General features: G+C 46.0%; 1 protein-coding gene across 1 annotated transcript in view; it reads right to left on the reverse strand.

The window, feature by feature from the left end:
• LOC146812921 (C-type lectin domain family 2 member B-like) overlaps positions 1 to 14786 on the reverse strand; it is a 131868-nt gene that overhangs the window by 15462 nt on the left and 101620 nt on the right. The window contains exon 3 of the mRNA XM_085619977.1: positions 12357 to 12583. Coding sequence (XP_085476103.1) covers positions 12357 to 12583 — 227 coding nt within the window. The remainder of the gene's footprint in view (positions 1 to 12356; positions 12584 to 14786) is intronic.

The raw sequence follows: 14786 nt of genomic DNA on the forward strand, positions 1-14786 counted from the left end.
GAAAATATGGTATGAATTAAGCTTGAGTGGCAACACTGCATTTCACAAGGAGAGTGAAGTTCCCCATTCAGCCTGATGTTTAGGGGGCCAGTCATTGAGGATTGCAGTAGTTGAAGGGTGAAGTGGCATCACTGGAATAAGGAACAGTTACCCATAGAAGGTTCCCCCCCGACTCATCGGAATTCGTGGTGGAAGGAGTCGTGCTGGAATAATAGTGGCTAAATACAGGCCTCTAGGGACATCTACATAAGGGATGCTTTCATTTGATTAGGGTGTATCCCAATCGGTTGGAACCATGGTTGAAGGAGCCCTATTGGAACACTAGCGGCATGACACAGATACCGAATAGGAATTTGGCTTCCCTGACTTACTTGTTGATTTTATAGTAAGTGGGAGAATTTATATGTATGTCCTGAAGAAGGTGGTAAAACCACTGAATCCACAGAAACACGTCAACGAAAATTGAAAGACTGAACCTGTAAACAATCCCAAAATTACTGATAGTGATTTTTGGACTAAGGGATCACGTGTAATGTGGAAACAGATCAGCAATATTGAATAGATGAGTCTTGCCCGTCTTTGTTTCTCGGACAGGTTCACAAATGAGGTTTTTTAAACCGCTTTCTTTTTTGCATTATTTTGTTTTGAAGCATTTTGGAAAGATAATCATGTTTTTACATGTATGATGCAACAGTTTTTAACTTTGTGAAATGATATAATTGATTTTTAATATGAAACTAGTAAAAGAAAATACTGTACGAGTCTTCTATTCAGAACCGTTAAACATATTAAAAATACATCCTTTTCAGAAAACATCTTTCTCCTCCCAGCGTCCTTTCACACTGCAGTGGTACTGAACTTTGGGTTGATGTAACGTGCGCCCAACATTCTTGGGAAAAAGAGTCCATGTCGCACATATATGTGTGGTGTTGGACTTACGGTTATATCATATGCTGACAATACTCAACTAATTGTATTAATTGCAGAAAATATTGACTCCACAAGGGGTGTCAGACATCAGTAACCACATTGATGCAAAGTCATTGCTTGAAATATAATGGGAATAAAACTGAGGTGATCCTATTAAGGAAGGCAATTTCCATTTGGAATAATACCTGGAGGCCAAGTATGTTTGGGCCTGCCCACCCTCAAGAAAGCAGCAAGGAATTTAGAGCTCTTAATGGAAGACAATCTTTCCATGAAGGAAGGGGTTATCTTCGTTTGTAGATCCTCCTATGGCATCATGGGTCTACGGCACAGGATTTTTAACTGGATCCCCATCCAGTTTCGGAAAGCCATAGTTCAAGCACTCATTACTAGTGGACTGGATTGTGGGAATTCTCTGTACATAGGTATGGCAGTCTTCATACCTGCAGCTCATTCAGAATGCAGCAGCACATATGGTTTGCAATCTACCGGCCCAAACATTTACGTACCCTATTCTGTGAGGTCTGCATTAGCTGCAGGCACATAGACATGCTGGGGCAGATTTACGAGCCCCTTGCACCACTTTTGTGCCGACGTTGCGTCACTTCTGCGCTGCCGTTGCGTCGCTTCTGCGCTGCCGCTGTGTCACTTCTGTGACGCTGCGGCGGCGTAAACCATGTGCCACGTTGTGCCCTATTTACAACGCGACACATCTAGGGAGATGTGTCACGTTGTAAAGTCCTGCGCCACATAAAACCTGCGTCAGGTTTCATGTGGGCGTTCTAGCGCAGGGTGGGGCGTTCCAGCGCAGTAAAGCCTCGGTAAAGTGCCTGAGTGAAATCTACAAGATTCCACTCAGTCACTTTTCCGCCGCCGCTGCGTCAAAACCTTGCGCCTGCTTGAAGCAGGCGTAAGGCATGACGCACCATGTTATGTATTGGCAGGCCACAAGCATTGCTGGAGTTGCGTCGCTCTTGCGACACAACTCCAGCAATGCGCCACCCTTCCGACGGGAGATGCGTCACGCATCTTTTTATCCTTGCGCCACGATGCGCCACATAGTAAATGCGGCGCATCTGTGGTGGCGCAACAGTAAACTTGCGTGACGAATCTTACCTGACGCAGCAGTGCTGATTTGCAGGGATGCTCCAGTCGTCATAAATCTGCCCCGCTATTTTTAAGTTACTCTGCCATGAACATGGAGCACCATCTGCGGTTGGCTTGTATCCTATGCAGAATAACGTCTCTTTTTATAATCCTGTTAGTGCCCTAAGATTAGCTGAACAGGCTACTATCACTACAAGGCGTATCTACAGAGTAAGAATAGGTAGTCACTCTTTTTCACATCTTGCTGCAGTCCATTGGAACACTCTTATATTGAATTTGTGACGTATGTCAGATCATACACAATTTTAAAAAAAATCTTAAAACTTGTCTCTTTCCGTTTTAAGGGTCTCCTGGTCTTTTTCTGTTTCTCTAAGTCCTCAGTGTGGACATATCCTCTCAGGGGGGATTGCGCGGTTTAAAATTTTTTAAACATAGCATTAATAGTGACTCACTAAACAAAGAGAAACTTAGAAACTAAATCACACATTTAGTTTTATGCACACATTTGACTAAACATATTTCCAGAATAAAATGGTTACTGTAGGAGGCACTGGCAAAGCTAACAGGTCTGGCTATAATAAAACAGAAAGTAATTCTTTATTGACTGATAAGACTGTGTATGTGGTTACATTACTGGCTTTAACTTTTGTAAAGGCAGTTATTAGCCAATCAGCTCATGACTTGTCATCGCTATGTACCTTGATAGTACCATGAGTACTACTGTGGCAAAAGATATCACCAAGTTTAAAACACTTTAAACTTATAAAATACTTACCCAAATTACCTGCAGTAGCCCCACAGAATCATCTGCCCACCATAATATATAATCCTGCCAAATGTCAAAATCGGACTGTTTTCACGCTACACAAAATACAAAAGTCTATGTAAAATATCTTGGACTTAACTCCTGTTTTTGGACCCCCTTTTTTTATTTGCATCCCCTAGCCCAAACGCCACAAAACTTTTAGTACTACGACAATGAAACAGGGTCACCAGGTCTGTAAAGTTTTGCAGACATTCATCAAAGTTAATAAAGGACAAAAATAAATAAATCCCTGGTCACCCTAACTATAACTGCAGAGTGGCTACCGCCACACTGTTAAAGTTGGTTATTAGTAGTGGCAGATATGCATTTACCACTGGCAATAATACCACTAACACAATATGGGGCTCAGAATAGGTCTTAGAAAATTATTCCCATGCTCAGCCTTTGTTAGCTTGGCTGTGAGAAGGCAGGCTTAACTTCAAAGGCAGGTATGTATAGCATTTAAAAACACCAATTCAGTAAATAATTAAGACAATACAGAAAAAACAGAGATCATTGAGTTTGGCCAGGGGAAACCCCTGTGGAACAACTCCTGGTGGCCTTCGAAGGCCAGTGAGTGTCCCCGCCCCGTGTCCAAGGTGAGAAACCTGGGCGTGCTGTTTGACTGTCAGTTACATTTCTCGGCCCATGTGAATAGCCTTGTTCCATCTTGCTTCTTCTTAATAAAGACCCTGCGAAAAATCTTCCCCTTCATTACGCTAGAGTTACGTAAGACAGTGGTGGTGGCGCTCCTGCTGTCTAAGCTGGACTATTGTAATGCCCTATTGCTAGGGATAAACAAGGCCCAGTTGAGTAGGCTGCAGGCTCTGCAGAATGCTGTGGCGAGATTACTTCTGGACATTCCCAGAGATCAATCTGTCTCGGCAGGAATTAGAACTCTACACTGGCTCCCCGTCCAACAACGTGTGGAATTTAAGTCCCTATGCCTGGTCCACAAAGCTGTCTTTGGGGGTGGAGCCAAGGACATCCAGAAAATACTGACTCCCTATATCCCCAGTCGTATCCGAAGGTCCAGCACCCGGAGTCTTATTCAGGTGAGCAGGATTAGGAGAGCTACATGGGGAGGTAGAGCTTTTTCAAACCGTGCCGCAGGACTCTGGAATAAGCTCCCTTGTTCTCTAAAATCCGTAGATAACCATCAACACTTCAGAAAAGTTCTAAAAACCTGGTTATTCTTTCCCCACACTTACCAGCACCAAGACGCTACGGCATTCGAGCGCTTTAAAAACCTATATCCTATCCTATCCTATACACAATAAAAATCCAACACCAATTTATAAAAATAGGAAATATTTTTATCTTGAATATGACACCAAAATGAAAACAATTCAATGTAGGGAACAGGAGCTATGAATTTGTAAAGATTTAGCACTGTATAGCACATAGAAACCTATAGCATCTATTGGGACATCTGGTCGCACTAGGCCGAGTCAAAGTCAAAGTTTCAGGCCAACCACAATTGAGCCCTGCGCGCAGTCCCTTGAAGCTCTCAGCCAGTCTGGATTCGGTGAGAATTCGACAGCTAGCCTTGCGACGAGCTTCCAGTCAAACTTATGGAAATCATACCTCCGGAGCTTATCAGCAGGACAAACCAGGGATCTAGGCCGGCTCGCAGTTGCAGATGGGCAGCTTGGCTCCAACGGTTGGTCCCAGTCACCTCTCCTACGTTTGGACTTAGAAACTTTTACAGAGCTTTTTTTTGCGGGGTCCCTTGAAGCTCTTCACCAGGCCCGATTTGGTGAGGGTTCGCCAGCATGGGTTTCAGCCTACTTCATGTCAAACTCTGAAAGTCGGACCTCCGGAGCTATACAGCAGGACGACCCGGGACAGGAGGCTTTCTCGCGGTTGAGGGTCACCGGCTTGGCTGGCCAGGTCGAGTCGGTGCATTTATGGAGCTTTTTTCCAAAGTTGCTCCAGACTTCTGGAACTTCTTCCTGAAGTTCCCCAAAGTGTCCAACACTTACTCAAAGGGTCTGGAAGTGCCAATATGGTCCTTGAAAGTTTGGAACTTCAGTTCCCACAATCCACTTAGACAAAACCATTACAAATTCACTAGTAGTAATCCAGGCTGAGTATTCTTGGTGGTGATGTTCCAGGTGAGCTGATAACCTTTTGAAGGAAGGTAGTCCACAGGGCTGTAGTTCTGGATTGTGCAGCCGGCGCAGACTTCGGAGTCTTCTTCTCTCTTACGTTTCATGCAGCAAATCTGAGAGGCTCTGCCCCTCTCAGATACTTATTCCAAATTCTCTGGGTCAAGCAGGAGGGCACTCCTGTCCAGTGAGGTGCAGGGCAACACCCCAGGGTATGACCACATCCTGCAAAATGTGGCACTATTTCCTCCCAGAGAGCACCAATTCTCTCAAATTGAGCATGGCTGATTTTCCATCAGGAAGAGAAGAGATAGCTGAACACACCTCCAGGATTGCTAAACTCCCTAGTCTCTCCCCCATGCACCTACTCATTCCTTCCTTAATCCTACCATCTGGTTAGGTTCAAAGAGAATAGGTGTAAATGAAACTGGTTTCTTCTGCCTGCCTCCTCCTTCCATCGAAGGATATTGTTTACAACCCCTCCTCCTGCACTGGCATTTTTATGTAGCAGAACCCTGCCCTCCCAGAAGAGCTTTCTAACTCCAGGGGCTATTTATCATCTCATCAAAGGAGCATGGCTAATCCACAACTCTGACCAAGCGGGACAGACCACTGGAAGGCTGAATTTTGGCTTACAGACAAGAAAGTCTTATAACTTCTGGTCTGTACACTAGAGGAGAAATTCAACAATACCATATTGTTGGATTTATCAATACCATTTGAGGAAGTCTTTGAATGACATTTTCAGGATTTTCCTAGCAGGAAGGATTAGTTAATAACTTCTTGCCATGTTAACCTATGTGGCAGGGAATATGCAATTGGAAAAATGACATGAGCCATTTTCCAACACCAGGGCATATAAAAACATCTTTTATAAGGGCCCTGCCCATATCTATAGGTCCCCCACCCCTAGAAAACCTAGGGGATACTTTAGGGGGTTCTGAATGTGTAAACATATTGCAGATCCTCACTGGACAGTGCTCCTAGCACAAGTCGATTTTGTGAGGCCGTTTCTCACAATGTGGGGAGTGAAATGTGCAATTTCACTCAACCCAGGGCATATAAAACTGATTTTATAAGGATCCTCCTTATAAAAACCTGCTCCCCCAAGGACACCTAGGGGAAACCCTGGGGGTCCCTAATATGCCCAAACATTATAGTTAATCCATTTGTAAATGCCCTAAACTCCAAAGTCGAGTTTAGACAGAATTTGCATTTTAAAAGCAGTCCTGCAACCTAGCTGCTTTTAAACTGACATCAGGCTTCAGCAGTGCACATATGCAAGTGCAGAAAGGGATGCTGGACTCTAAACAGCCATGCCCTAATATATACAAGGGACTTAAAGTTAGTTTCAATCCCCATGCCCTATTATGTACTAGCAAAACCAAAGGGGATGATGTACAGAGTGTTGAACATTGCAAGAACTCACCCCCAGTCAACTGTTCTGGGTTTAATCCATCATCATTCTTTAGCTGACTCCGCCACCCCAGTTCAGACATGGCCATATGCAAATCAGTCTGACCCTGTGCCTCATGGGAACAGTCCAGTTCGAACTGCCAAGCCATGTCTTCCCTGGACCGGAAACAAGCATCCTGGGATCATTTTCTGGCTAATCAGCCAGGCTAGCTTGAATCCAGTGGCAAAGTGAGCAAGGGACCCACGTCTGGGCATACCCTGCCAACTCAGGGCGAACAAAGCAAAACCAAAGGGGATGATGGACGGAGTGTTGAACATTGCAAGCACTCACCCCCAGTCAACTGATCTGGATTTAATCCATCATCATTCTTTAGCTCACTCCGCCACCCCAGTTCGGACATCGCCATATGCAAATCAGTCTGACCCTGTGCTTCATTGGAACAGTCCAGCCCGAACTGCCAAGCCAGGTCTTCCCTGGACCGGATACAAGCATCCTGGGACAAGGATGCTTGTTTCTGGTCCAGGGAGGACCTGGCCTGGCAGTTCAGGCTGGACTGTTCCCATAGGGAGCAGGGTCAAGACTGATTTGCATATCGCTGGGTGTAAACTGGATTGGTGTGCAAAAAAACGATGGATTTAACCCAGATCTGTGACTGGGGGTGAATGTTTGATTGGCTCAGCATTCTGTCCATCATCTCTTGTTTTTGCATTTGTCACCCTAAAAGTGGGAAGGGTATGCCCAAACGTGGTTCCCGTGCTCACCACACCACCAGATTCAAGCTATCCTGGCTGAAGAGGTTGGTGAAACCCCAAAACCAGTCCTAGGATGGTAGTTTCTGGTCCAGGGAGGACCTGGCCTGGCAGTTCGGGCTGGACTATTCCCAGAGGGAGCAGGGTCAAGACTGATTTGCATATGGTTGGGTCTAAACTGGAATGGTGTGGTGTGCAAAGAAATGATGGAATTAACCCAGATCTGTGACTGGGGGGTGGATGTTTGATTGGCTCAGCATTCTGTCCATCATCTGTTGTTTTTGCTATTATGTACTAGGGCCATTATAGTGGAGGTCAAGTCAATCATAGGGGTACCCTAAACCCATAGTGTACCCTTGTGCATGTAGGTATTTTAACTGTATTCTAAGAGCCTCTTTCACTCTAGCACTTGCCCTGGGCACAAATAGGCAGAGCCCAGGGTTAATCAGAGTCAGTTTTTACCAGTACCAATCGGCAAAAACATTAAGGGGTGCCCAGGGCACAGGATGACTTTGCAATACACTATTATTGCTAGGTCGAGTAAAGGGTTCAATAACTTAAACCTGAGCTCCACCCCTGGTAGCAATGGCACAGAGCAAACAGGCTTAACTTAAGAAAATGTGTATAGCATTTAGAATTACAAAACAAAAAGAGCTTAAAAGTAAAAACACAACACAATGAATATTCCATTCCAATTTATAAATAAAGAGAATATTTTAATGATCAAAAAGTGACTTAAATGACAAAAATCCAATAAGGGAATCTAGAGATATGAATATTGAAAGGTTTAAATAAAAATTGACCAAAAAGCCCAAAGCGCCACCCATGGTCAATTGGTTGCCTTAGACTAGGAGAAAGGTAAGTTTTAAGGCTTACCGCTATGGAGCGCCGGTCAGATTCATGGATCAGGCTCTCTCTGATTAAAGAGTTACCTTCACCCTTAGAAAAGTTTAAAGGCGGCAGAGTCCTCAGGAGGGCAAGGCTAGAGACTGGATCCAAAGACGGACTCACTGATGACAGGCTGATGAAGGATGAGGTCTCGGTGAATCAGTTGAAGGTAGGAAGAGCTCAGAGTGGGAAAAGGCCAAAGTTTGCATCCCGGAAGACTTGGATCGATTGGATGCTGCTCTGCGCTGGGCCCATTTTTATATTCGAACTTAGACTATTTTCTGCAAATCAAATTTCCCTTAGCCAGGCAAGGCTGCAGGCTGTGGCTGAAAAGGTTTCGATGTCATCAGATGCCGGTCAGCATTGGGCCACTGAAACGGAGTTGCTGCTGCAGAAAAGACCGAAGGGGCAGCTGCGACAAAGTCAGAACCACAGGTGATGAACCCTCGGTGGATTGACTGGCAAGTTAGCTCTGGTCGAGCAATAGTTCTCCAGGCAAAATTCCTGGAATTTGTTTTAAGTCCCAACTATTAGGATTAGGCAGGAGGGGCACACAAACACTAATCAAGGTTTCCAGGATCACACAAACAGATCCTGGGGATCAGGCCTCACTTCACAGAAGCCGGCAGGATTGTCCAGGGCAGGTCCAATTGGAACTGGTCAGTAGGGTTCTTCCAGGAAAATAGGCTTCTTGCCTAGAGGTCATCCAAATGATCATTGGAGTTCACTCCTTTTTTCTGGGTACAAGTGGGAGAAGGTCCTGCCCTTTGGGTTCTCCTCATGGGTCTCAACAGCAGGTGCAGCCCTTATGTCTTTCAAGGGTTCTGTAGTGTTCTGAAAAAGGTAACCCAGTGGTGCTACATGCGTGCCTGGCACTAGCTTGTGGGTGGGAAGTGACTCCTGGCCTTTCCCTAACCAACAGAGAAAAGGTTCCATGGGTAACCCTACCCACTTCTCCAACAGTTCCTATTTGCCTAGCAGCAAACATTCCCACACTGCGCTGCTCCTACTAAATCCAACATGGCAGAACATTTCTTCCCCTTGGAAGAGCTTCCTGACCTACTCAGATGTGTACCTAGGGAAATGGGCAAACCCTCCTCCCAGATCTTTCTAAACCAGTTCTGCAGTAGCTCCCCTTCCCACTGGTATTGGAGACTGGCTGAACAAAGAGACAAAAGGGAGGGGCAAGCCTCGTGCCAGGTACAGTAGGCTTCTTTGAAGTGTAACCAGTTCTGGGAGCACAGACCCACAAGTCCTCCTGACAAGGGGTGTTGTGCCTCCCCCACCCAAGGCCCCTTTGTTCTCTTTCCTGGGAACCGTTCACACCTCCTTGCAGGATCGATCAGGCTCCCAGGTGACAGTTGAATACTTAATCAGAAAGACCTCCAGAAGCCTAAAGTCACATTTTCTTTAAGAGTTAGACAAAATTTGACTACCATTAGGTGGGATTTTGTTAAATTTGTACAATACACCCTTGAATTATGTATCTAGCTATTGACAATAAGGAACTGGCTTTACTGAATGTAATAAAGTAAACTAGTGCTTTCCTATGGAAAATACAGCCTTGCCACAGTGAAAAACAACTTTAGAGATTTTTCAGCGCCAGGGCATATCAAACATTGAATACAAATGCCCTACTTTTATATACCATGCACTCTACCCTATGGGCATTTAAGGTCTACCTTGGCAGTGACATACGTATTAAAAGGAAGGTTTTACCCCTGCCAAGAGTTATTGTGACAGTTGCAGACCGGAGCTCATATTCTACCTGGTCACTTTTAATGGTGGCACAAGAAGCGCTGCAATCCAAGTGACCTTAAAATTACAGGCCCCGGGTACTAGGTTGTCATAAGTAATTCAAATTTTGCCAATTAGGATTTTACCAACTTGACATATTTTTAAGTGTCAGAGCACCTGCACTGGGGCCTGCTCCACATGGTGCCAATGCACAGACTTGAATGCCAGCACGGCGGTCAAAGAGGGCACAAATGCCCATTGGCCCCCGGGCACTTTGTGTAATATGGCCCCAGTAGGTCTCACAGGATCTTATTGAACTAGGACCTCACTGCTGGTTGGCTGCACATGTTCCCGAAGCCAGTCTCCAAACAGGAATATTTAGATATCCTGCAACGCTTCTCCTCTACCCCCGCGGTGATCATGAGTAGAAGCCCTTCACATCATTAACACCGATGTTAGGAAAAGTGCTTCTGGCTTCTTTGGCTGGGAATCCTCTCACTTCCTGTATCGTGGCCTATAGAGCTGTGGACTCCTCACCAGACTCTGCAATGACCCCTTTCTTATCTACCTACCCACCCACGCGTGGCCTCAATATCTTGGATAGACTGCGCCCTCCATGACCTACGTTGGACGACATCCCTTCCAGATTACTCTTCTGTCGGCCTCTGCTGTAGAGCCCCAAACGCGCCTCTTGAAAAAAAGTGCATCATGCATTGTATACGCTTCCCACTCCAGCCGAAGAGCTCCGGATATCAGACGTTTACACCCTCGAGAGGGGCATCCTGGCGTGAGAGCCGAAGGATGCATTTTGAGAGGCCAGGGCTGAGCGCTTTTATGAAGTAACAGACAGAACGAAGGAGCAGAGAGTCTAGGCTGGACGGACAGGTACAAAAAGGACTGGTGTTGGATGAAGAACCGGGAGTTCACAGCCGTAGAGCACTTTGCACCGCGCATATTGTGGTGCAAACTCTGGTGCAGACTGCACTCACACCGATGAATCTTCAGTTCTGACCGAGGCTACTCATCACAATCAATACGGTTCAATATCGTCAGGCACATGCTTTACAAAAAGGACAGAGTATTAGATTTGCAACCCATGAACATTTATTGAACAATTAGTAAAGTTACTAATTGAAATCATGCAGGTAGCAGAAAAGTGTTAAGGCGTCTCAAGTAAAGTAGAGAACAATCAGTTCCTCAAAGGGAATGCGCTATCTGCTAAGGACAGTGAACGCTGTGGGGGGTCAGAGTGAAGGGGTGGGGGGGTCAGAGTGAAGGGGTGAGCATGGAGTGGGGGAGTCAGAGTGAAGGGGTGAGCATGGAGTGGGGGGGTCAGAGTGAAGGGGTGAGCATGGAGTGGGGGGGTCAGAGTGAAGGGGTGAGCATGGAGTGGGGGAGTCAGAGTGAAGGGGTGAGCATGGAGTGGGGGAGTCAGAGTGAAGGGGTGAGCATGGAGTGGGGGGGTCAGAGTGAAGGGGTGAGCATGGAGTGGGGGAGTCAGAGTGAAGGGGTGAGCATGGAGTGGGGGGGTCAGAGTGAAGGGGTGAGCATGGAGTGGGGGAGTCAGAGTGAAGGGGTGAGCATGGAGTGGGGGGGTCAGAGTGAAGGGATGAGCATGGAGTGGGGGGGGTCAGAGTGAAGGGGTGAGCATGGAGTGGGGGAGTCAGAGTGAAGGGGTGAGCATGGAGTGGGGGGGTCAGAGTGAAGGGGTGAGCATGGAGTGGGGGAGTCAGAGTGAAGGGGTGAGCATGGAGTGGGGGAGTCAGAGTGAAGGGGTGAGCATGGAGTGGGGGGGTCAGAGTGAAGGGGTGAGCATGGAGTGGGGGAGTCAGAGTGAAGGGGTGAGCATGGAGTGGGGGAGTCAGAGTGAAGGGGTGAGCATGGAGTGGGGGAGTCAGAGTGAAGGGGTGAGCATGGAGTGGGGGAGTCAGAGTGAAGGGGCGAGCATGGAGTGGGGGAGTCAGAGTGAAGGGGTGAGCATGGAGTGGGGGAGTCAGAGTGAAGGGGTGAGCATGGAGGCCTCTGAAAGGCAGGAACAGCTTCTTCTAACAAGAATCAAAGGGCATCTCTTGCATCTTCCGCTGTAGGTGTACATTGTATTAGTTTAAAATCAGTCTTGTATAACATTTTACTACCCCTACATATGATTCCCAAAGAGGAACCAATTGGGTGAGGAACAGAAAGATGCAATATTTTCATCAGCATAAACACAATGCCAGCTTTCTAACTGTCCTTGGACTTCAGCGGTCTGCAACATAAGATACATTTGGCTCAAACTGTACTTCGACAGGTGCTCATTAACCCATACTTTAGGAATTGTGTAAAATAAACATTCACAAGGGAAAGAGAAAGCAAACGATGCATCATTCGCTGCGGCTGCTACAGCGTTTCTCAAGCAAAGGGAAAGACGACCTGGCAGTGAAATATGACCCATCCCGCAATGCAGCCCTTGTGAGCTACAGCCAATTAAACATGTCAACGCACAGTAAATAATTCACTTGCCAATACCGCTATGTGTGCACAAACGTTTATTCATGCTAAAATCCCCATCAATAGCTCACATGAATAGGAGAGAACGGGGCACGTAGTGAATGACACATTGTCACAGCTCTTACCAGCTCCTTTTGAGAGTCAATCAGAGCCAGGGAGGCGTTCAGGGCCGCGCATGCGTCTTCGGCCTCAGTCCACTTTCCTTGCGTTACAGAAAAATAGTAACACTTGATGTGGTACCAGATCCAGTCTTCGTCACAAGGTGGCAGCACTTCACCGCCCTTTAAATCTCCAGCAGCGCTTCCTTGTATACCCTGTCCACACTGATCGGAGAACGGGCTTCCCTTTAGAACTGTTAAAGCAGGAAGAGCAGAACAGTCAGGATATTTCACGGCAATAATTACACATATGAACTACACATTGTTAGACCCATCAGCCTTAGGGTGGTCTTCCCCCAAACCTTTAGCCTTCCTCCTCCATTTTTGCTGATTTCGTTTTTGCTGGACTTAGGACTTTGCACACTTTACCACTGCTAACCAGTGCTAAAGGGCATGTTCTCCCTCATTAAAACATGGTAACATTGGCTTATCCCCAGTTGGCCTATTTAATTTACTTGAACCTCTTTAGTAAAGTGTACATGTACCCCGGACCTGCAAATTAAATGCTCCATGTGGGCCTGCAGCACTGACTGTGCCACCCACTTGAGTACCCATTAAACACCTTTCAATTCAAGCCTGACATTGCAGCTTTGGTGTGCGGTTTTAAAATGTCATTTCCACCTGGCAAAACAAACCTTTGGCCAGGCCCAAAACCTTCCTTTTTATTAAATACAAGTCACCCCCAAGGGTAGGCCCGGGACAGCACAGAGGGCAGGGCACAGTGTATTTAAAAGTAGGACATTTAATTTTAAGTTTTGCAATTTCTGGTAGTGAAAAACTCTTACACTTGTTTTTCACTACTGCAAGGCCTACCTCTCCCATTGTATAACATTGGAGTAACTGTGTTACATTTAATAAGCTGTAATTTCCAAATGGAAGCAGGTAACCAGTTCATGTTTGTTGTCTTTGGAATCATAATGAAAATCCTCTCTTATGATAAAGTCTGATTTTTAAATTAATATTTTAAAAATGCCAGTTTTTGAAAGTTATACCAAAAAAGGCAATACAGTACCCCATATAACCAGTGAAACTTATTTAAATGGTACAAATTTGGGATACCATCCAATGGGGGTAATTAGTTTTGATGCAAAGGGGAATATACATTTTGGAACCATTATTCTCCTTCTCTTTATATGGGGTACTGTATTGCCTTTTGTCCTTGACTGGTAATAGTTTCAATTGATATATGTATGTTGTGTCTTCACTTGATTTTGTACTGTGTAGTTTTTCTTTGTGAAATCACCAATGTGTTGTGTTTCATTTATGTTTTTGTTCACTTTTGTAATCTAATTGTTACACTGTGTAAACTGTGAAGTGTTGCCCATCTCCATCAGGAGTACTTCTAACAAACCTGTATAATAATTTTTCAATAAGGAATAATTAAATGATGTATACCATCTTATCTGGGATTTTGGTCTGAGTCTGCTGAATAGTTGATAGCAAAATTAAATAGTCAGCTAGATTGCTTCACTTTTTTGTAGTTTTAGAAAGTTGGCATTTTTCTGCCTTTGCCCTGTGGTGCTTATAGCCTGTCCCCGTGTCATGTGACGTTTGTGTATTTCTCCTAGATAGCCACACACAATAGAGAGCTTAGGTGTGCCTAGATGGGCCAATCAATGGCAGGATGAGAGCACGGAGCTGGACACAGTCCTATCTACACTTCAATAGGCTGTGCCCTGCTTCAACACAAAGGGCTGCATATACCCTGTAGTTAGTCTGGAGCCAGAATGGTTAAGGCAGGATTCCTGGGACTTCAAAGAGAAACCTCTAGAAGTTTCTCCCACCTTCTAGTCGAAGAGCACCAAGTATAAGTTTTTGATCTCAGGCACCACCTCTTCAGTAAACTTCTGGGCCTGTCAATACTCTGCCAGGAAGAACTGCTGTTCTGCTGAAAGGACTGCCACTCTGTGGCCTGCAGTTCTGAAGCAACTGCTGCCCTGCTGTGATGACTTGCTGCCCTGTTGCCTGGGTGAGAAGGGACAGACCTGCATCTGTTGAACCCAGGGCACCAAAGTGACTACAAGAGCTAGTTGGCTGACCTCCTGAATTGATCCTCGGGGACAGAAGGCTCCAACAACCTTGAACTGATCACCTGGACTCCGCCATCTGCGAGTCCTACCCTGCCAAGTGGTGCCACTCCAGTCCTGGACCCTTGGAAGTGAGCCTGAATGTTGTCGGCCAGCCCATCTGTGGACCTGAGCAACCAACGCATCGCCCCTGCTGCAATGGTTATCCTGACACAAAGAACTCTGCATCGACCTCACAGCCCACCTCACAGATGCGGCCTGTGCAAAGCTTTCCCAGCGCAGGCCCTAGCATCGCAAATCTCACGTGCACGGCAGCCTTCGACAATAATGCATGTTCTTGCATCATACTCTTACAACCCCTCAGAATTGA

This window comes from Triturus cristatus, chromosome 7 (assembly GCF_964204655.1).
Source record: "Triturus cristatus chromosome 7, aTriCri1.1, whole genome shotgun sequence".
NCBI lineage: Eukaryota > Metazoa > Chordata > Amphibia > Caudata > Salamandridae > Triturus > Triturus cristatus.